Here is a 24,864-nt window from a genome sequence, read left to right as displayed (position 1 = left end):
AGCCTCCCATAGAATCACAGCCCTAAGGTGACTCCTTCCTATAGCCGACTGTACAGACAGAAGTGCTACCATCACTTAAACTTTTCCTGGACATGGTGCTTAACAGTGCACGTCCCCAGGTACAGATCCCAACCCTGCCTCAAATGACAAGAGGTTCTATAATGTGGGTCCTGATCTGGCTACAAATGCCTGTGATGGATACCCCTTTGGCCACTTCAGCATCCACTTCAGGGACTCCTATGGAACTGGAGGATGTGCTTAAGGGGATGACAAGTGGTCTGAGCAGACTCTGCAAAGGACCCATCAGGCTGCTGTCTGTTCGGTCCAAGCCTTGAACTCAGCCTTGTTTTTCACAAGAGCTGGTTACGACAATTACAGGAATGCATACCGACTGGAGATATCTGATTGCACCAGGATATAAACAAATCATTGCTGCTGCAGAGTTCACAACAGATGTTATCCTCAATGCTGTAAAGTTTGCTTCCAAGGCGATGGTATCTTCAGTGGCAACGCAATGACTACTATGGCTCCGCAACTGGCAGGCAGACTCGAGAAGAAAATGGAAGATCGCTTGCCCCATTCAAGGGTGACAAGCTTTTCGGGGACTCTCTGGAGCCTTTCCTGGTAAGGTCTTCAGAGGGGTGGAGAGCAATTCTGGACCTCAAATGCCTGAACAACTATATTCTTTACAGGCACTTCAAATGCAGCCGGTCCAGACTATCATAGAGAGCGTTCGGGAGGGTGACTTCCTCACGTCAATAGACCTGACGGAGGCATACCTCCATGTTAATTACCTGACTTCACCATCACATATTTCTCCATTTTCATTACAATGGGCAGCATTACCAGTATCAGGCCCTGCCATTTAGGCTTTCATCAGCCCCCAGGGGTTGTTGAAACTTTTTACAAAGTTTCTGGCTGCTCTGATGGCATATTTACACGCCCTGCCAGTGAGAGTTCAGTGTTACTTGGATGATATATTAATCCAATCGTCCTCGGATCTCACCACCAGGAGAGACCTTCAAATTACCTTACAAATTCTGCAGGCACATGGATTTTCTATAAATGCCAGGCAGAGCTGTCTGCTCACAACCACCCACCTTCTACATTTAGGGACAGTCATAGATATGGTCTCCTGCGAGTTCTTCCTCTCTCCAAAACACCAGGAGAGCTTGCAGTCCTTAGTGAAACAGATTCAATATCAGCGTACAGTGCCCCTGTCTCTGCTCTCGCAGCTCCTGGGTAAGATGGTATCTTGTATATCCATTGCCCCATGGGTTCAATTGCATTTTCAGTCTCTACAGTGGTTCCTCCTGCCCTATCAGAGGTCAGTCAGGAGCCATTCATTGATCAAGGTCCTGGTTCCTCAATCGGTTACCCGATCCTTCCGATTGTGGCAGTTTCAGGCCCTCAAAAGAGGCCACCTATTCAAGGAGCCCAGCTGCATGATTATTACCATCAATGCCAGCCTTTATGGTTGGGGAGCGCACCTACAATCACAGATGGAGCAGGGTCGGTGGTCCCAGTCGGACAGCAGATGACAGATCAACTGGCTGGAACTCAGGGCTGTCCTAGCCCTCAGGCAGTTTCAGGACAGAGTAGCAGGTACCCATGTCCTAATACTGATGGACAATGTGGCCACCAAGGCCCATATCAACCTTCAAGGGGGCACCAGATCTAAGAGTCTCAAGGAGGAGGCAGAGAGTTTAGTTCTTTGGGCAGAGAAGCATCTTCTGTCCCTCAGGGCAAGAACACATTTCGGGGGTCAACAAGTACAAGCTGATTGGCTCAGCAGAGCCAAGATAGACCACTTGTAATGGCGTCTCCACCTGTCCTTATTCAGGGAAATGACAGAGATATTCAGCATCCTAGCCATGGACTTGTTTGCTTTCTGTGCAATGCCCAGCTGCCCAGTACTTCACCAGATTTGCCACGCCAGGGCGGAAGGGATCAATGTCCTTCGGAGCCAATGGCTATGGGGTCTCCTATGCCTTTCTGCCTCTTCCCTTCATACAGACTATAATCAGAAAGATGCTGGCAGAGAAGACAGAGATTCTACTCCTGCCCCTCTCCATTGGCCCAGATATCCCTGGTTTGCAGATCTGATGAACCTATCGATGGCTCGACCTTGGAGGATTCCACCCAACAAGAGGGGGCCAGGTCCATCTGGAGCCACAATGGCTCCAGCTGGCCGTCTGGCGTTTGATGAGGATCTTTAATCAGGGAAAGTTACTCTTCCAAGGTGACTGCCACAATCCAGGCCTCTAGGAGACCATTAACAAACTGCATATACAATGTCACTTGGAGAACCTTTTGTCTGTTGTGTACCAAGACCAACTGGATGGCCACCTTGGCATCTATTGGCAAAGTTCTGGAGTTCTTCCAGGATGGGTTGGACAGAGGATTCTCACCCAACACTCTTTGCAGGCAGGTGGTGGCCTTGACTTCAGCTTTGTCTGCAAGGACTTTGGATTCTCTTTCCCACCATTCCTTGGTTCATAGGTTCCTCAAGGGGGCTACGAACTTGCAGTTAACTGTGGTCCACAGGTATCCTACATGGGACCTGTCAAAAGTCCTGCAGACTCTTACGGGGGCTCCTTTTGAACCACTGAGATCTATTGGCCTGCAGTTCCTAACAAGTTGGCCTTCTTGGTGGCCATCATGTCGGCTAGAAGGGTTTCTGAGTTGGCAGCGCTCTCTGTTAAGGAAGACATATGCATTTTTCACCAGAGCAGGGTGATAACTGAGGTTAGACCCTACTTTCATTCCAAAAGTTAACTCTTTGTTTCACAGACCACAGGAGTTGGTATTGCCAGACTTCTGCCCGAACAAGCTTGAAAAGAAGTGGCACACTCTTGACGTAAGTAGAGCTCGCCGCATATATATATATCAAAAGGACCTCTACATTCTGGAAAACGGAACTTTTTGTGTCTTTCCAACCTGCCACATTAGACAATAGGGTCTCTCCATCAACAATGGTCAGATGGATTTGGTCTTGCATATCTACAGCTTATGAGACTTGGGGTCTCCCAGTGCCCAGTAGACTTACAGCTCACTCCACAAGGAGTGCAGCTACAATAGCGGCTTGGGCTATGCAGTCCTCCATAGAGGAGATCTGCCGGGCTGCCACTTGGTCATCGGCTGCCCTGTTCATCGGTCACTACCATCTGGACATTTTCGCTTCCACTGATGCTGCCTTTGTCAGAGGGTGCCGAAGAGTGCTCCAGAGGGGGCACATGGAGCAAACAGATACAGACCAGATCTAAGCCCTCCCAAGGATGCATCGGCTTTGGTAAGACCCTGTTGTGGACGCTCGCAGTAATATAACAGAGAAGGGGCGTTGGCTTACCTGAGATGCCCATTCTCATTAATTGCTAGAGAGTCCAACCCCACTGTAGGGATGTCTGGTCAGTTCTGGGTGGGAGTATTATTTTTTTACAGAGACATATCACGTCTGTCAAAACCATTTCGCCAAAAGCTGTGTAACCATGGCAACAGAGGCAGGTCTAAATAGCTTGGGTAGACTCTGTCCCAAGATGAAGGAGGCAGAGTTTACCCTGTTCTGGAGTCTCTAGCAATTAACGAGAATAGGTGTCTTAGGTACCTTCATTATGTTTTATTGTTTTTCAAGCATGGAAAAACTTGATAGATTTTACCTGAAGCTTAAAACAGACAAATATAGAAAAGGCTTTAAGTTTTTGGCCTTAAATATAATAATAATTATAAAATCTCATATTGACCATGTGTGCAATATAATAACCAATTAATTACAAATTATACAGAATACAGAGTGGCTATTTCAATGCCATTTAAAATAAAATAGGATATAAATCAAGGACTTCCATTTTCTTACATTGTGTACTTATTTGAATTTTTATTTTATTGGTAATATATAACAATTACATCAACAAAATACCTTAATGATTAGACATTATAGATTATATATTATAGTAATTAAAATAAATTAGACATACAGGAAGAAAAAGAAAGTTAATATGAAGGGGAAAAATGATCCACATAATATCAATATGAAATTAATGCTAATAATCCTACAGTTTAGTTGTTGTGGTACTTTAGAAAAAAATAATAAAAATACATCAATATGAAAAACAAAAAAAGCTTGTTTAGTTTTGTGGTTAAGTTACCAAATCAGAAATCAAGAGAGAATTCTAGTCCTGACTTAAGCATGAAAACTAACTGGGTGATTTTGGACCAATGACTTTAGCCTCAGCCCAACTCATCCCACAAAGAGGAGGAGTATAAAAGAATATTAGGTATGTTCACCAATTTGAACTATTTATTAAAATAATAAAAGCAGAATTAAAAATGTTGAAGAAAACAAACTAAACAACCTTTATAAAAAAAAGTTAAAAGCCTTAAAATATTACAGCTGAATCACATCATAGAACTTCATTCAAAATCCATAGTTTACCCTTCATAATAAATTAGAGTGAGAAGCCATAATTTGTTCTTGGAATGTTAACAAATGACTGAAGAGCTGTAGTGGCTCAGTGGTTAATACGCAGTGCTGCAGGCTACTTCTGCTGCCTGCCAGCTGCCTGTAATTTGACAGTTCGAATCTCACCATGCTCAAGGTTGACTCAGCCTTCCATCCTTCCGAAGTGGGTAAAATGAGGGCCCAGATTGTTGGGGGCAATATGCTGACTTTGTAAACCACTTAGAGAGGGCTATTGCTATTGCTAGTGCAACATATATCTTACACTAACAGTAGTTAGTCTAAAATGAATTTCCAATCAACTTTATTTGTTTAAATGTAAATGTTATAACACACAATTCTAAATGTAACAAACCATAATTATTTTTTTAAAATTCAGTAATAAGCAGCTAATTTTTCTGGCTTTCACAGAACTGTTCACATACCTGTTTTGGGAATTTAAAAGATATTTACTTGTCTCAGTTTGAATTATTTGACTGTTTGTATCATATTGCTAAGATACAAATAATATATGCTACTTTGTCATCTGATATTTATTATGTGCCCTCAAGTCATTTTCAGCTCCTAGTAACCACAGAGATAGATTTTCTCCATGATGATCAATCCCTAACCTAATCTCTCAGAACTTCCAACCTGCACTCATTGCCATTGTAACTGAGCCCATCTATTCTGCTGCAGATGGTCCTATTCTTCCCTTTTTTTTACTTTTAGAACCTTTTCCATAATTTGATCCTGGTCATTTGTGTATCAAATGAGAACTTAGTGTTGATTTGTTTGATGATCCATTTATTTTATTTTTAGTTCTTCTATAAATGGTGATTTCTTCAATTTTTTTAAAAAAATATTAAAGTATTATAAATATTTTACCCTCAAACAGTAGCATTGTTAAATACTATTTATAGATGGTGTTTTTAATTATCTTTGGAGCAATGTATTTGACACCACCAATATTTTACTTTTTTAAAAAACCAAAAAGATCTGTTGATCTCTGAAAAAACCCATTTCTTTACATTATGGACCATTTTTCTGAGTTACATACAACATCAATGCAATATTCATATATTCTTAAATTATTAACCTCTAAGGGTTATAGGTCAAATCTAGGCTATTTATGTAAAAATCTGTCTAAAGGAATTACTGTTACAAATTCCAAGGCTCCATCCCTAAAGGTCACTTGTTCGAAGAAGTTAGCTCTCAAGAATATGTATACACCTGGAATGACACAACTTAAAGATCATCTTTTAGTGATCACTGTCTGAAGATCTAAAATATACTATATAAGATACTCAGATATTTCAAAATTTACAATAGAAATCTTTGTTTTTTCATTTTTGATCATCCTTTTCAAAGAAAAAATGAGTTGTTTCATGTTGTAATATGTGTTGATATTGTAGTTACAAATTATTCCACAATAACCAATTATACCTCTATGTAGATTTCTGGACCCAGCAAACATAGAGGTTTTAATTCTAAATCACTCTTCTTTTACTAATAGCAGCATAACAGTATTAAACACCATTAAGAAAACAAATATTAATTTTAATGAAACTTAATTTTTTCATTATGTTGGCCCTATCATTTGTCTTATAAGTTTTAATAAAGAAAAATTAACAGTTTTTTAAAGCTTATAACAATTGTAAACAAAAATGATAAACTGTTGACCGAAAGTGAACAGGAAACAGTTAAAGCCCCATAAAGGCATAAATGAAGATTTCTGCAAGAAATTCTGACTTACCATGTTGAATGCTTTGGATAATTGAGTTAAGACACTATTTAAATTTCCTGTCATATATTACCTTTTTATAGTCCTATGAGAAATTAAAATAGTGGCTGCCCAGTGCTGGACAATATGCCCTGCCCTTCCTTTACCAATATTCCCTGGTAAAGGAAAAGTCTGATCAAAAGTGTTCTTAGAAGTTGGCTTTAAGTTTGTTTTTTTGTTTTTTAACTTTGGGTAATGATGTTTGAAAGCAGATTCAAAATAATATACTTGCTCATTTTAATGGTCACTGAAGAGCAGTGCAGACAGTATATAAAGTGAACGCCACTATTGCCTTATTTCATCTTTTATATACTTTTTTAATTGTAGAAGATTTATGTCCAGATTTTGATCAGAAGTTAAGAGAATCTAATCTCTCAGCTGTTAAAAAACAAAATCACTTCCTTCTGCATACACATAGTCTTTAAAAATGAACAAGAGAGGATTAGATTGTTGAAAGAAATTCAAACTATGAGATGTTTTCTTACAATTAAGTAAAAATAGAGTAAGATTAAGTGCATTTTGATGGAAAAATAAAGCCATATATCTAAGCCTTTAGGTAGGTTTATCATCATACTTCAGAAATCCACATTTTATTTTTAATAATTAGGTTCCCCTCCTAAAAAAAATCATTGCAATAAATAAGACCTTCCCGATGCACGTAATGGTGCAAAAATATCCAGGATACAATCTACCCAAACTTTGTGTGTGTCTCATAATTAATATGAAACTGTTTATTTAATAATAAAAGTATTTTATTTAAGAACAAAAACTCAATTTTTAATATTTCGGTTTTCAATGTATAAAAAAAATCTGTAGTCTGTGAAAGAGATGAAACTGCTTATGTTCCTCTCCTGAGGATGGAATCAATCATTGTGGCAGAAAAGACTGACATTTAGAAAAGAAAATTCTTAAGGAAAATGTCATGCTTAAAAAACTAGATTTAAATGCCCTGGTTCCTGATTGGTTTTTATTGCCCACAGATGCATACAGTGATTGATTATGAGACTTACAGATGTTTACACTTTTTTATTTCTCTGATAAGAATAATATAATTTCCAATATTATTCAGTGTACAGTATCAAAGGTTACAATAGATCACGTTTATAGTGATAGCAACAATTATCTAATGTATAAGTATATTGAAGCCAGGCATAGTTCAGACTCACTCTGCTGTTGAAATAATCTAATGATTATTCCATTAATAATTCCAACTGCCAAATGCAGTCAATGCATAAATGAATGTGCTTAAAATACTATGAAACTTTTAGGATACCTTTTAAACCAAATAGTGTATCGCAGAGGATGGTTGAGATCCCAAAGGAAAGTAATAAATTTATCAGCATTTTGGTACTTGCCTGAAATAGTTTTATTTTATTTTGATTTGCTACACATTTCTTTCCATTAGTCATAAGGTGAACAGTAAGTAAAACATTTTGTTTTACTTTCTATTAATTGAAACTATATCAATTATATATAAATTTGAATGTATTCATTAGAGAAGTCATTTAAGATTGCTGAGTATATAAAAATTACAGGTAGTCCTCAACTTATAATTGTAATTGAGCCCTGAATCATGATTGTAAGTTGTACCAGTTCATTGTTTGCAATGGGCATTTTTTTGTTGAAAAGAATAAGTAAATGACATTTCTACCAAAAACTTAAATTGTAGTCCCATGATCACATGATACTTTACAGCCACTGCCTAGAATGTGCACGTGGGAGCGCCAGAAACTGGAAGAGCAGCTCCCCAGAGCGCATGTGCACACTGGCCAGCCGGTCCTTGCACATGCATGCACATTAAAAACTGAAAGACCAGGTGGCCAGCACGCATGCCCGCTGGAAAGTTAAGTTTCCAGCACTCCCGCGCGTGTGCATCAGGGAGCTACTCTTCTAGTGTGTGACGTGTTTTGGTACCCAGTGCTGAAAAGGTTAGCCACCATAGTTATAAAAGATAGGCCTTTCAATAAATTGGCTCCCTATGTCAGGCTTTTAGATTTATTTTAGAGAGAAGTTTTATCCTCTTCCCTCCTAGAAATATGTTAAAAGTGACCATATTGGAAATTAACCATGTAGCACCATATAGAAATATGTTTCTATATTGTTCTACATGGTTAATTTCCAATATGGTCACAACCATATAGAAATATGTTTCTATATTAAGAATAATCACAGAAAAAGAACTGTCATTCTTTAGAAACAATTGTTTAAACCCCCATGGATTATATACAGTAACATGGTGCATATCATTTTATTGGTTATCTCAATAAAAATAAATAAAAGCATTGCTGAAATGTCAGGAACAATGCACATAATATTTTTTGTGTAACATTGGCATAATTAATGAATTTCCTCCAAGATGTTATAAAAGTGTACAGCACTTTCAATGAGATCTTGCAAAATTTTGACCTATATTTATTTATCTTTTGCTAATTATTGTTTGAGAAGCAATAAAATTTGTATCTGTGAACTTGTAGTCTAGGTTGTCAAATTCCCTGCGGTGGAACTTTGATTGGTCCATCTCTTTCAATGTTATAATACTTACTTAAAGTATTTAAATTTGGGAAGACATTTTAATTTACCAAGATGAGAATTTTACTTTGGGTTCAAGACTTCATGTCTTTAAATTTGCCACTAATGCTCATATTTAAAATGATATTCTGTTAGTTTTCTTAGGTGAAAACTATAGTGAAACGGTCATATTGAAGAACATTAAGAGATTATTTTAAGAAACTACGGATAGTTTTAAAGCATTATATTAAGAAACTATGGAGTGACGGATCCTGATTATTTTTATTTTCTTTATATTAAAAATATGCTTAAAATGAATATATTGTATATTTAGCGATTCTTAAAACTACCATGAATTTTTTTAATTGAAGGATGTGATCAGTATAAACTAAATAAATGGATGAACTGATAAATACTTACAATGCTGGATTCAGCTCAATAGTTTTAAATTTCCTAAGATTAACCTTAAAGATCAGTTTTACTTCCAAGAATGTATCTTTAGACATAGAGCAAATTGTTCTGTTTTTCGGAAGTGTTTCCACATGCTCAGAAAGAATCCGTGTGTGTGTATGTGTGTGTGAGAGAGAGAGAGAGGGAGGGAGGGAGGGCAAGCAAGAGCGCATTAGATTGAAGCAAACTGGTAAGTATGTCATCGCAGACAATATGTTCATGTCATCATGACAATGTTAGCCATTTTGTTAAGGGGTAGGATTCAGCAGTTGTGCTGGCCAACTATCCAAACATTTCCTAAAGTCTAAATATAGCCACTAGCGCCAAAAGATTAATAATCAGTATTATAAAGCAGCAACCTTGCAGTTCAGAACATGAAACATGAGATACAACAGTGTACACATGCACACACAAGCAATTGTATGTAATACTTACATTAAAATATTTAATGAATAAATGCCAGAATTCCTCCTTTAATATATTAACATTACAATTGATAATTAATAAGCACATATAAAAGGATGGCGTACAGCAACGTCTGAATTTAATGTTTAAAGATATTCTTGTAATTTACAATTCTGTTTTGTAAAAGGAAGATTTTTTTTTCATCAACATTCCTCTAGGCATATTACCTACAATGGTAGAATTCAGTTATTATGGCTTCATTTAGATTCTGTGATCTTACATTTGTGCAGAAATAAAAGTTTGAGAAGATTCATAGCGTGTCTATTTCCACATAGTTAGAATTATTTTGGAAACCCTACTTTATAATATATTGATTTTTTTTTACTTATTTACTTAATTTTCTGGTTGTTTCTTAATTATTAAGTGTGCACCTAATTAATTATATTCCTAAATATGTACAAATTCTTTACTATTTAGCAAAAAGCATCACCTTCTTCTCTCCAGCTGTGCAGCATATTAAACAGTGCAATCCTGGTCAAGTCTGCCTAAAATGGAACACTACTTTTCATTATATAGGATTGCAACCTTAAGCTTGATTAATACTAAAAATGTAAACATTTTTCAAGAAAATTGCATCTGATAATTTTTTTCTTCAATTGTAGCCAGTTCTCAGGAGACTGCTTAGACAAGTTCCTGCAGTTTTCTTGGCAAACTTTCAGAAGTAGTTTGCCATTGCCTCCTTCCTATGGCTGAAATAAATTGAATCGTCCAAGGTTACCCAGCTGGCTTTATGCCTAAGGTGGGCCTAGAATTCAAGGTTTCTATATTTCTAGCCTGGTGTCTTAACTACTAAAATGGCTCTCCTAATAATTTAGTTACATATAAAAGATGAATAATACTTCTCTTAATTTATGTTCCCTATAATATTTTTTCTCAGGAGAATATAAACTATATGGCAAAAAAGTAATTAATTTTGAGTATCAGAAAAAGAACAAAGGGAAAGAAAAGTCCTTGATATGTGACTCATCTTGTAGCTTTTGCATTTGGCAGCTTCTCCTAAAATTTTCTGAAATAAGACATTCACATTCACTCAAAGCTGTTAAGTGGCCGATGAGAACTTAGGCTGAGCAAAGCATTTTAGTCAGTACTTGTGTATTTAGGCAAGTAGAGCTTTGCAAAAAAATTTTTGTTGTATTGCATTGGAAGATGATTAAAAGCAACTTTTTGCTTCCCTAGAATTATCTCTATTCTATAGGAGAATATTTGTAGCTTAGGGGCCTTAGTGCTTTCTGAATTTGGTTATTTTCTTGCAGATGTTTCATTACCCAAATTAGATAACATCAATGCTAGTGTTATCAGTGATGTTGCCTATGATATTGCCTAGTTTGGATAATGAAACATCTGCAAGAAAACTATCAAGCTTAGAGAACACCAGATGCCTCTTTACTTCTCTGTCAGACTGATATACATGGAAGTTAGCCTAGTAGCTAACTTATTATCTGTTGCACATTCAAGAAAGATGCAAAAGTTAATACAAGAAAGTGAGAATCCCTTAGTTGTTTAATGTGTGAGAAATATCCTTTCTTCTGTGAGAATGAAGTTGCTGGCACAAAAAAGAACTACAGCAAATACAACTGAAAATGAGACGAGTACTATTAACTAAGACTAATTCCACATGCCCATTGGCAGTTTCTCTGGATTTTTGTGTTTGAAAGTTTCATTTTTGGGGAATATAATGGGATCCTAACAACATTGTCCAGTCATCAAGTAAAGAGGGGCTACTATGGAGACCTTACCCCTTTCCTAAGAGGTCTGTAGGGGCGTGCATAAGCGCACCAACGTGCCTACTGTCCCTGTCCTATTGTTTCTTTTATTTTTCTTATATGTATCCATGTATTCATAACTATGTTTTTACTTATACCTATTATCCTGTAAGCAATTGACAAACCAAATAAAAAAAATAAAAAAATCTGATTACTCTGCTTATGAAAAGAATATTAATGTAAGTGATCAGCTGCCTACATCTTCCTGTAATATTGGTGAACCCAAAAGATTTTTGAGTTTGTAAACTAAATACTATTTAGGAGCATTAGTTCAGTGTTTTGAAGCTGTGAGTTGTAGCTGTTTTTGATTTTAATTATGTATAAGGAATGGAGCATGCTATTAAACTTTTGTTCAGTATCTGCTGCCCCCAAATGCTAGGTTGCTAGCAGTGCTCATAATGAAAACAGTATATTCTTATTTGAAGTCAACCACAGTTTCTAGCCCATGACAAGCTTGTCTTGTCAGTATCTGCCTAAGTGTGCCAGGTGATAGCATTGACCTAACAGTGGAAGGAGAGAAAGAAAATGTGTCTGTTAAATTGATGCATTACTGCAGGTCTTACAAAGCATGAACCTAACCATATGCTTTAAATGTTCTTTCCAGTCACAATAAACTTCATTAAAGATTAATTAATTACAAATTTTGTCAGCAAAAACGTATAGAATATTTTTTGGAAGAACTTTGAATATTCCCAATAGTATTAGTGAAATCTGAGAGAACTTCCTGCTCCTTTTCTATATGAGTATTTTGGAATAGACAATTGACACCACAGGACTCATGGCTGCTTATTGATATTGTAGATTCTTCTATGATTACCATCACACCAAATGTTAGTTTGTAAAACGTACAGGGCAGATTTTTATATATTATTTGTTTATAAATAATTTCTTTACGATACATCATTCTTCATTCATGCAATTTATACAGACACTGTTGATATTATCTTCCCTGAAAAGTTTTAAATACATGTAGTATCTACTCTATTGCAAATCTTCAGTTGACTGATTCAATGATTCCTTAGCATATTTTCAGTCCACTTGAGGCATAGAATGTTTTTCTACAGAAGCACTTAGCCAATTAATCTTTGTCTCAGAAGTATCACAAACATTGATGTTCTGATGTTAATATGTTCATAAATGGTCTCCAAGAAATATAATCCAATATACAAATGGAAATATAAGTAAGCACAATAGTGAAATGGGATTTGAAGGTAGCTATCTGGGGTATAGTATCATATTTATAGAAACTTTTTCAATCTTTTGTCCAATGTACAGTACATGCTCACTGGGAATTTGGGGAGTTGACACTCAGGAAGACTCTAGGATAGAGTAGTTTCTGTCAAAAAGGAGTCTATTTCCAGGTGGAATAGAGAGAGACAAAATATAGCTTATTTTCAGATTGTGGCAAAGCAGAACTTTTGATGTATGGAGAAAGAATAAAAAAACAAAACTTCACTCTGTGCGATCCTGGGAAGAAAACTTTTTATGGCCAGTATGTCTCACAAAGGCATACTTGATCAACACAGAGGAAGAATCTGAAATAGGCAGTTAGGGCAGCAGGAACTATTTAGTGGAAGGTGCCCAAAAGGCAAAGATGGGGAAAAAACAAACAGGTTGGGGAACTTGAAGCACCCTTGGAGTCGTGAATGTGGGCAGGGTATCAAGTATCTGGATTTTGATCATGAGATTGTAGCAGCACTCCAGTGGCAGTAATTTTGGCACCAGTTTAGCCATAACTTATATAAGTCAAAAACTAACTGTAATCTAATGGACACTTTTAAAAATAAGCTATTAAATAAAATTACTAATTTCCTCTCTGTGTTCTCTCTATGTTTGGCATGTATAATACTTATTCAAGATCTGTTGAATTTAGGTAATCAAATAACCAAATTTAGATAATTAAATAACCAAATTTGAATTGCTTTTTCCTGCCTCCAGCTGTCAGAAATGACAGGAACAAAAAGAAAAAGGAGCCTTTAAAGCAAGAGCTCTTGGAGAATTATGAAATGACAGCAGAACTGGATGATCTCACTGAGAAAATCAGAAAATCTCACCAGGAAACATTCCCTTCACTCTGCCAGCTAGGCAAATATACAACGGTAACAGCTATTATAAACTTTTATGTCATGCTATGTTTGTTTCATTTCATTTCATTTTATTATGAGGACTGGAAGATTAGATGGAATATCAGAATTAGAGAAATTAATTGCTCTATAAAAACTCTGCCTATTTTAGTACAATCACATGCATTAAAATAGTATCCTTTTACACAACACTGATCTATCTTGGATAATCCAGTAAAAAACTGAACAATAGTATTTAGTTGATGGACCAAAAATAAATAGAACAAATTTGTACTTGTAAACAAATTCTTGTAATTGATAATAGTAAATCAGTTAAACAAAAGTATCTCTTGGGTATAGCATATGTGTTAGAGTGGAAATAGGAAATTTCCATGGTTTTATTTCATTTTACTGGAAAATGGTAAAAAAATAATTAATCTGGATCCTTTTGATAAAAGAAATACCATTTTTAAAGTGGAAATGTAAGGAAGAAAAGTAAAAATTTAGGTGTTGAGTTGCAAAGTATAATTCAGTGTCCAGTGGATAAATAACAAAGTAGCCAATTTCCCAATAAGAATATGTATATGTACCCATAATTGAAGTTAGTAATACACTTTGCATATACAATATTATATATACATGCCCCATGTTTCTCCAAAAAAACAAACCTTGTAAAGAAGCCCTATCATGTTTTGAGCATATGTGACCAAATTAAGCCCCACCCACAAAATTAGCCCTAATTAAGACCCTGCCCATCCCGGGGTGCATGGGGTGGGGTGAAGCACATAGGAAAAAATAAGCTAGAGTGGGAATGGGGGTGTGGAGCTGCCCTACTTACCAGGCCTCGCACACTCTGACATCTGTCTCGCCTTCTGCGGCCACTTGCTGCCACTCACACACATAGCCCTGGCCTCTGTTTCATCTTCAGATTATTTACTCACCTTGCGGTAGTGGCACTGACAGCCCTGTCCAGCAGGAGCCGGTTGCTGGCCCACATCTTCATTGCCACCACTCGCATGCATCGCCCTGGCTTCAGATGCCTTCCAGAAAACCCTCTGCAGCTGATAATAGAGCTCTGCAAATGCCTTCCAGAAAGCCCTCTGCAACCGATAATAGAGCTCTGGATTGATACTCTATTATTGGCTGCAGAGGGCTTTCCGGAAGTCATTTGCAGCGGATAACAGAGCTCTGGATCAATCCGGAGCTCTGTTATGGGCTGCAGAGAGCTTTCCGTATGGCATTTGCAGAACTCATTATCGGCCGCAGAGGGCTTCCGGAAGGCATCTGAAGGCAAAACAGAGGCTGGGGCAGTGCGTGTGAGTAGCGGCAAGGGCCGCAGAAAAGTGAGCCAACAGCAGGCTTCTGCTGGGCGGGGCTATCAGTACAACTGCCATGAAATGAGTCAATAATTAGAAACCTCCAAAAAGAAGGCCTAGCTGTTTTGGGGGGAGGTCAAAAGAAAATAAGACCCGGCCTTCTTTTTGAAGAAACACGCTATTATAGGTATTTTGCCAGACTGCTAAAAGTTAGTAGCAGAATAGGATACTATATAATCAAGTCCGTTCAAGAGGATAAAATGAAATAAATCCTGGGAGTCAAACAAGGTAAGAATTGAAGATCAAAATCTTGAGCAAGTAAGAACTAGGAAGAAAATAAGAATCAATTAATTAATTTTTATTTGGTAACTAGCAAATAAAACAAAAAAAATCACAGTTAATTAAGATAAAAAGAAAACCACACAACCTTCTAAAATATTTAAGAAAAATTTGGAAGAGGTGCTTAGGTGTACTGTACAATCTATAGACCTGTGATGGAGAACCTATGGCATGCGTGCCAGAAGTGGCACGCAGAGCCATCTCTCCAGGCATGCCAGCCATCTCCTGTTGCTCTTTTGGGTTCTGGCATGTGCATGCGCGCCAGCTAGCTGGTCTTCCCACATGCATGCATGCCAGAAACCGGAAGACCAGGTGGCTGGCAGGCATGTACGCTGGAAACTGGAAGATCAGCTTCCCAGCACGCACATACGAGCTGGGGAGCTGCTCTTCCAGTTTATCACGCTCCCCTGCGTATGCGCTTCCGTTTTGGCACTCGGTGTCAAAAGGGTTCGCCAACACTGCTATAGATCAATACTTAGCTGTGGACAATAAAATGAAATCAGATTTTTCAGATAGTAATAACATAAGATAGAATGAGTCAGGATGTTTAGTGAAAAATGGACATCATTATGCATGGTGAGCACCTCCATAGACAGAACAATATGAAATAACATATTCCATCATTTCAATTATTCCTCCACAGATGAATCCAGTCTTTGTTCAAAAGGGATATTTTGATATTTCTCTTTGATGATTAGCTGCTTGGAGGAAAGTATCAGTTCTGAAAGGATTGAATCTCTTTATGCATGTTACATATACTCCCAAGAAATATGGTTCTATAAGTGGTTTTTTTTTTTTTTCAAAAGGCAACTGAACATCACAAATGTAAACATTGTTTCACCCGATTTGTACATGAGCATCAGTGTTTTGTGAGTTTTTATGAGGTTTTGTTTTCTCTGTCTGATTCAACTGTGGGAGTCGGAATCTCATAGGGGAACCAGATCTTTTCTAGCATCGTGAAGTTTCTATTGTGACTTACCAGCCTCGTCTTTCTCTAATAAGGTGGGGTGTATGTTTGAAAAAACAGTTGAGAAAAACTGAGAACAGTTGACCTATTTCTCTGATGGATTGTGGTCTGTGATTAGTTGTCACAAAAAAGATGAATTTCAGAAAGTCCAGTTTGATGTACAGATAGTCCTTGACTTATGACCATTCATTCAGTAACTGCTCTAAATTATGACAGTACTGAATGAAGGGACTTAAGACCTTTGTCTAAAATTAGGACTATTGTAGTGCCTTTGCACACATGATAAAATTTGAGGTGCTTGGCAGTCAGCTCACACTTATATTTCAAGGGTGCTACAACTCTCCCACATGCCTATCTTTGCCCCCATGTTGGCAAATAAACCCGGCTTACTAGCATGTACAAAGCTGATAGAATTGGAAGGAACCTTAGAGGTCTTCTAATCCAACCACTTACTCAAGCAGGAGACCCTATACCATTTCAGACAGATGGCTGTCCAGTCTTTTCTTAAAACTCTCCAGTGATGAAGCATCTACAACGTCTCAAGAAAAGCTATTCCACTGGTTAATTGTCCTCGCTGTTAGGAAGTTTCTCCTTAATTCCAGATTGCTTCTCTCCTTGATTAGTTTCCATCCATTGTGGCTTGTTTTGCCTTCTGGTGCTTTGGAAAATAAGTTGACCTCCTCTTCTTTGCCGCAGCCCTTTAAATATTGGAATACTGCTATATGTCACCCCTAGTCTTTTTCTCTAGACTAGACATATCCAATTCCTGCAACCATTCTTTGTATGTTTTTGTCTCCAGGCTTTTAATCATCTTAGTTGTGCTTTGCATTTTTTCTAAAGTCTCAACATCTTTTTTATAAAGATGGTTTATAAAATGGTGACCAAACATGGTTTTATACAGATGGTTTTATAAAGTGGTTACCAAAACTGATGAAGTATTTCAGGTGTGGTCTTACAAAGAATTTATAAACAGTACTAATGCTTTATGTGACTTTGATTCTGTGCTTCTGTTTATTCAATCAAGGATTGTATGAGCTTTTTTGCTGCTGCCATACACTGCTGGCTCATGTGTTTAAGTGATTATCCACTAGGTCTTCAGGGACCCGCTTACTGTTACTGTTTCTTTAGCTGGGTTTTGCCTAATCTGTACTTGTACCTTTGATTTTTCCTGCCTAAGGGTAAAACCTTGCTTTTCTCTGCATTAAATTTCATGTTGTTGGATAGGGTACATTGTTCAAGTCTGTCAAGATTTTTTTGGATCCTGAGCTTGTCTTATGGGTTGTCCTGCCAGCCATCAACAAATTTTATGACTTCTCCTTCTATTCCCTCATCTAAGTAGTTTATGAAGATATTGAAGAGTACTGGGCCAAAAATGGAACCTTATGGTACTTCCCTTCATGTAGATATAGTACCATTAATCATTAATCCATTTGATGGTGTTGCTGTCTATCCCACATTTTTCTAGTTTACCAAGAAATAGGTTGTGGTCTTCTTTGTTGAAGCTTTGCTTGAAGTCTAAGTATGTGATATCCACAGCATTTTGCTGCTCTACTAATTTAGTCATTTTGTCAAAGAATGAAATAAGATTGGTCTTATTTATTAATTTTTATTTTATTATTTATTTATTATTATCCCCTAAAATTGAATCTCCTATCATCATTATTTACCTTTTTTCCTTATGGGAGTCTGGAAGTCAGGATCTTACATGCCACATAACATGGGATCATGGTCTGATTCAAAAGGAAATGAGACAGAAAGTTCTCAAAGAATGGGTGTACTGTCTTTTGGCTCTGACCCTACTTGTGTCTTGTTTCAGTCCTACTGATCATTCTATTCCCAGCAGGTCATTGGACAGTTTGAAAAAGGTTGCTCAGGCTTGGCTTACAGATTCAGAAATCTGTATCTCCTCTTAATGTAAACCTCAGTGTGTTTCATTGGGCAAGTTCAAATCAGTAAAGAAAAGTTAGTTTGGTCTAATGGTTAATGCACCAAACTAGAAACTGAGAATTCTAGTTCTGTCTTAGTCATGAAAGCTGCCTGGGTAACTTTGGACTACTCATTCTCTCACCTCATCTCATCTCATAGGGCTGTTGGGCAAAAACATAGTTATGATGCAACTAACAATTTTCAGTTGGAGTCTCTCCTGATTTAGCATGGCAGTAAAAGCAACAAGGTAATTTTGTGCTTTATTCACTGCCTTTTCTTTTCAGTTTGCATAATAGTCAAATTATATTTATGCTTAGTTAGAGCTAGTCATTGGCTCAGACATAGATGCATCTAACTTTCTTGCAGGACTGGTAGGGAAGCATGATAAAGAGATCTGCTGAAGAGTTCATTCCCACTAGCTGGTTTCATACAATTTTTTTTCAGATGGATGCCTTATTGTGGAATAAATTTCAAGCTCTAGGCTCTGCTTTATTCACATCTTCATTGCCGTTTTTCTAGGAAAGTGAATATAAATTGGCTATTGTTTTTAATTGCAGCCCAAATCACTACACATCTTGATTTTACCTCCCACCCTTCCAAACCCCCCATGTACAGCATTTCACCAAGGTCCTTGAGGTTATAAAGTATATCTTTATAGAATGCAGAATCCTGAAAAGGGAATGTACCAAGTCATCAAAACAAAACCTATTATCACACCCACCCACCCACCCCATGTAATGTTGTACCTCTAGAATACAGTCTGCTAGATAAAATCCAACATTGGAATTCAATTCTCTGTACAATATATGAAGGAAACTGTAGAAGTGAAATGTGGAAGTATTTAGTACCATTTTATCTTACCTTCTGCATAGGTGTCATCTATGTTTCCTGAATATGACAAATGGTTTGGGTTTTGTTTTAAAATGAGGAAAAAAAGAACTAGCTCAGACATGGACTCTCTCTCAATTTACTTTAGTGTAATGCAATACATACAGTTTATTGTTATGGTCAAAAGACCAGGATAAGGAATATAGAAAAATAAACACACAGAAAAAGAGTTCATATATAACCAGAATTGAATAAATTTATAAATTTTCTGTTTTAAAATAGTTCTTGTGTCTCAGACTGTGGTTCATCGTTAGTTGTATTTGTATCTTTCCAAGTCTTTCAAACCTCAGTCTGATCACAATTTTTATTGTTCAGGTATTTGTAATTGGTGCACTTCTGTGTTAGTCCTGTCCTGTCTCTAAGGGACAGTTGTGACATTCTTAGTCTTTCACTGCATTTAATGCTCTATATCAGTCCATGACTTGTTAGCAACCGGGCTGCACAATTGGTGATGGCAGCCAAGTGAGCAAAACCAAAACCATCTCCCCAGAGTCTGTGGAAAAGTTGTCTTCCACGAAACTGGTCCCTTGTACTAAAAAGGATCACTACTCTATATGGAGCCAGAGATGATAGAAAGGAATCTCTTGCTGCATTTTAGGAATTGCTGCATCTCTTTGCTGCATTTTAGTTTCTTGACCTCAGTACTTTAGGAGCAGATGTGGGAACAACAATCCCAACATCCGTCCCTGCTGACCATGCTGTCTTGAACCCTTGAGAATATAGTTATGATCTAACAGTTTGGTTGTATCTGTCCTCCTTACTCCTGTTAGGTTCATTTCCATAATAATTCATTTTCAAAAACAAAATATTTTTGTTTTAATTGACTTTAGTCAAATTTGGAAGCTATTTTTATTTTGCAGGCGCCGACAATATCTGGATAGATCACAAAACTGTAATATTCTTCGTAAGATGCTACTTGTGCATATTACCCAATTTTTCAACATTTATAACACAGACTGAGACCCAGGGCAATATAGTTTCTATAGCTTTGGAGGTAACTGCTAGACCCTTCTCAGAACTTACTGTCAAATTGTATACTTTAATCTAATCAAATGGAAAAATATATTGAAGAATAACTCTAGTAACTATGATTACTTGATTTAATTTTCATTACAATAAATGTGTATAAATCAGATTTGGCTTTTATTCTAGCCTCACCCACTTGGGGATATGTGTCATCCACTATGTTCTCCCTCTCTCATGCATCCTTGATTTAAATTCAACTGGTACAACTTGTATCAACATATGCATAGTACTAAGTAAAGGTCTACCATATATTTTCTCAGTGGACAACTGTTTGTAGATGAAGAACTTTGGACCCAGAGTAGAAGAGATTATTATCAAATGCCATATTTGGCAGGGAGAAAGGAAAAGGAATTCCTCATTGTTTTCTTCTGCCTAATAAATGGTTCTTCTCTGTTCATAATATTTTTTCCTATAGATGTAAACGCTTTTTGAGCCATAGAGAAGAAAGGCTAACTTGAGCTACTAATTTGCTGAACATATAAACATGAAAAGAGGTCACATTGCATGTAAAGTATACTCTGCAAAATAAAGCTGTTTTCCCCCACACATGAAACCATTCTTCTAATTACACATAATTAATTCCTCAGTTCTAACAGTAATGGGTGGGATTTCAGTGTAGACCTAATGGAAAAAGAAGATCTGTAACCTTTAGAAATGCTGTCATTTATTTTACCCATTGGACAGTTGTAGCCTTAATCTTAAGCAAAAGCAAGTATATAAGGAAAGACTTGACAAGATTTTTTTTTTAAAGTATTTCAACCAAATCTCACTGATACTGAAATTGTTAAGATAAGTTGCTTTCAGAGGGTCTTTGTTTCAACTACATTTTGTCACAGCAATTGATTGATTTTGTTCTTTTTAGAACTCTAGTGCGGATCATAGAGTTCGTCTGGACCTTGGGCTTTGGGACAAATTCAGTGAACTTGCAACAAAGTGCATTATTAAAATAGTGGAATTTGCGAAACAATTGCCTGGTTTCACAAGTTTGAGAATTGCAGACCAGATCACACTACTTAAGGCTGCTTGCTTGGACATTTTGGTATGTAACTTGTCTCTTTACAGTATTCTGTTGACTTTTGCTTCCAATAACCAGTATATTCAGGGGAGTCTTGCTGATCATTACTGGTAATAGAAAGATAATGGGCACAACAACCTTCGTAGAGGGATGGGTTAGGGTTAGGGTGCTCATACTTTGCTCTAGTAAACAAAAGCTGCTCAAAAGAGCTGTGACTAGTCATTTCCCTATTCCCCTGTATCTATCCAATCAAGTTCTAAGGAGAGACTGTGTCAATTTTAAACAATTGGAAATGGAAACTGAGTGCCTTTCCTCTTTCCTCTCCCACGATTAGAGGCAAACCAAAGGGTCAGAAAGAGAAATACTGCAGAATTGAAGAATGTAGTTTTTCTGTTCAGAATTTGTAGCACTAAGATCCAAAATATTTCCCTTTTTAAAGTTCAGGAACTTTAAAATTTGGAGCTTATAAATTTGTGATCCCTAGTAAATGTTGTGAGAGTTCATATGTATGTGATTAATCATTTTTTTAGGACAGAATGGAGAATCTGTGGCTCTGCAGATGTTCCCGAACTACAATTTCTAATATCATTAGCTCTAGCCAATGGTGAACAGTGCTGGGAGAGTCCAGCCACAATTAAAGGACCATATATTTCCTATCTTTTCTTTAGGGTAAAGTAAGTAATACAGAATTAATTCCCCAATATCTCGCTTGCCTCAGAGTTTGGTTTGTACAGGAATATTGCCCACTAAAATAATTCATGTTACATTGTCAGAAATCTATAAAGTTTAGTTGAAAACAAAATCCTAGGGAGGGGAATATGATAAGTACTGTAGCTTCTTTTCCTTTTCTTTTTTTTATTTAAAGATTTTTATTTTTTAAGTCAAACATCTACAGACAAAAACATAAAAACATAAAACTATCTTCCAGTTATATACATACAGTGTGTCAGTTGGTTACAAATCTTTTGTGCTATTCTTTCATAGTCTTTACTCACAAGTTATATAGGTTCTCAAATTGTCAATCTAGCATATGCTTATATATTTATCAGTTATTAATCATTCATTTGACTAAACTATTATTCCATCATTTTATATGAGATATTCTAGATTTTATTATAAATTTATATTATACATTTATCCAATGGTTATATATTTTGTATTATATTCTATATCAATCTATTGATCTTCTATTACAAAACTTAGTCTATTTCATTGCCATGTCTTTTTATCTAGCCATTGATAAAATAAGTCCCATATTATATAACATTGTTTATCTTCTTGTTCTCTAATTTCAAATGTAATTCTCAGTAAAAAATATCTCTGGTTTAAAGTCTATGTGTTGTTTTATCATTTTTTCCAACCATGTGTGGATTTCAGTCTAATATCTTTTTGCATCCGAACATGTCCACCACATATGGTAATATGAACCAGGTATCTGATGACATTTCCAACATTTATCCGATTTGTTCTTAAACATTCTCGCAATTCTCGTCGGGGGTAGATGCCACCTGTAAAACATCTTATACAAATTTTCTTTATAAGCAGTTGACATTGTCATTTTATAATTTTGAGACCACAATTTTTGCCATTTCTCTAAATCAATCCCATATCCAAAAATTTTCCCCCAAGCAATCATTGTTCTTTAATTTGTTCTTCCTCTAATTTAAATTCTAATAAATGTCCATAGAGTTTTTTAATTACCTTTTCATCAGTACCCATCAACATTTTATCTAAATCAGTCAACTTATCATAGAAACCTTCTGTTTTAAGATCTTTATCAAATCTAGATTGTATTTGTGCATATGAAAACCAATTCATTTTTATACCTTCTTCTTCCAATGCTTGTATAGATTTAAGTTCACCCTTTTCATTCAATATTTCACCATATCTAACTGTTTGTTCCTTTTTATATGTTATTGGATAAGAAAAAGCTTCGATAGTGGACATCCATAATGGAATTTTAAAATAATATTGCTTTTTTATCTTCCCCCAGTAAAAACAATGCCTCTTGAATATAATGTCTTCTAAAATACCCCTGTGTTTTAGTTCCCTTATACCAGAGGAAAGCATGCCATCCCAACAGCAAGTCACGTCCTTCTAGGGTCAATAATCTACTGTTCCTTAATGTTATCCATTCCTTTACCCACATCAAGTTTGTCACCTGATAATATAATTCCCAACTGGGTAAAGCGAATCTTCCTCTTATTCGTGCATCTTGTAACAGTTTAAGTTTTATTCTCGCTTTCTTTCCCTGCCAAATATATTTTAACATTATTTTATTTAGATCTTCAAAAAACTCTTTCCCTAATCTGATTGGAATTGTCTGGAATAAATATAAAATTCTAGGCAATACATTCATCTTAATTGTAGATATTCTCCCAATCAATGATAATTGCAAGTTTTCCCATTTTATCAAATCTGTCGCAACCTGTTGAGTTTAAGATAGTTATCTTCCTTCAGTGTACTGCATCTTGCTGTTATATATATCCCTAAATGCTTAACCTTATTTGTGACCTGGATTTCCAAGACTTCCTCTAACTCTTTTGTCTTGCTAATATGTTCTTTGTTTTATCTTTATTTATTTTCAAACCTGCTACTTTTCCATATTCTTCTATTCTTTCTATTAATTTAGGTGCTGTTTCCAGTGGGTCCTCTAGTATAAATACCAGGTCATCTGCAAAGGCTTGCAATTTGTACTCTTCCTTTTTAATTTTCATTCCTTTTATTTCTTTTTCTTCTCTAATGTTCCTATTCAGCACTTCCAGTGTCAACACAAACAACAGAGGTGACAGTGGACAGCCTTGTCTAGTCCCTTTTCTTATATCTATGGAATCTGTTAACTCTCCATTTATCATAACCTTTGCAGTTGCTTATAATATATCATTTCTATGGCTTGAATAAATTTTTTACCAAAGCCCATTTGTTCTAGTTGTAGTAACATGAATCGCCAACTCACATTGTCAAAGGCTTTCTGCGTATCTAAAAACATCAGAGCCATTTGCTTTTCAGAATGTGCCTCATAATATTCGAAAGTATCCAGAATTATTCTCATATTATATTTTGTTTGTTTCTTTGGCAGAAATCTGTTTTGATCAGGATGAATAAAGTTATTTAAATATCTTTTCAGTCTTTCTGCCAAAATTGAAGCAAAAATTTTATAATCTGAATTTAATAGTGATATAGGTCTGTAATTTTTAACTTGCTGTGGGTCTGTATCTTCCTTCGGTATAAGTGTAATGTATGCTTCTGACCATGTTTTGGGTATTCTCTTCTTTGACATAACTTCATTCATAACTTCTAGTAACTGAAGATTCAGTGTTTCCTGAAATGTCTTATAAAATTCCGCCGGCAAACCATCTGGGCCTGGTGCTTTTCCAATGTTTTTTTTTTAAAGCTTCTGTTAGTTCCATCATCATTATGTTCCCTTCTAACATTATTTCAATGTCTTTGGGTATCTGGGGTAAATTCACCTTCTGTAAATATTGCTTAACTTTTTCTTCTTTAATATTCTCTTGATAATACAATTTTCCATAATAATCTTGTATAATTTTTTTTCTCATTTCCATAGCAGACATGTCCTTATTCATTTGTTAGTTGGTTTGTCCTTCTTGATTCTCTTTCCTTTCTCAATTTATAAGCTAACCATCTGCCTGGTTTGTTTACATCTTTGAAATAATTCTGTTTAGCATTTTAAATTTTTTGTGCTAATTCCTCTTTTTCCATTAATCCCATTTTATGTTTAGTTATATCCATTTTAATTTTAATGTCTTTTTTGTGGAGATTTCTGTAACTCTTTTTCCAGTCTCTTATATTCATCTTCCAGTGTTTTAAAAGTTTTTTTCTGTTTTATATTTCTTTTTCTTGTATATTCTATTATCAAACCTCTTGTGTAGGCCCTCATCTTGTCCCAGAGATTCTAT

At 36.1% G+C, this 24,864-nt stretch overlaps 1 protein-coding gene across 4 annotated transcripts in view; it reads left to right on the top strand.

Annotated features, from left to right (window-relative positions):
• The window catches only part of RARB (retinoic acid receptor beta), a 335,866-nt gene that overhangs the window by 291,162 nt on the left and 19,840 nt on the right, over nt 1–24,864 (top strand). For 3 of the 4 annotated variants that reach the window (XM_087945172.1, XM_087945173.1, XM_087945175.1), the window contains 2 exons: nt 13,343–13,503; nt 20,792–20,968. In XM_087945172.1, coding sequence (XP_087801298.1) covers nt 13,343–13,503; nt 20,792–20,968 — 338 coding nt within the window. The remainder of the gene's footprint in view (nt 1–13,342; nt 13,504–20,791; nt 20,969–24,864) is intronic. The other variant, XM_087945174.1, reaches the window with a different exon arrangement.

Source organism: Notechis scutatus, chromosome Z, assembly GCF_049901735.1.
Source record: "Notechis scutatus isolate UNSWTSFEM ecotype Mainland chromosome Z, rNotScu1.2, whole genome shotgun sequence".
Lineage (NCBI taxonomy): Eukaryota > Metazoa > Chordata > Lepidosauria > Squamata > Elapidae > Notechis > Notechis scutatus.
This window is presented reverse-complemented; position numbering and strand designations above follow the sequence as displayed.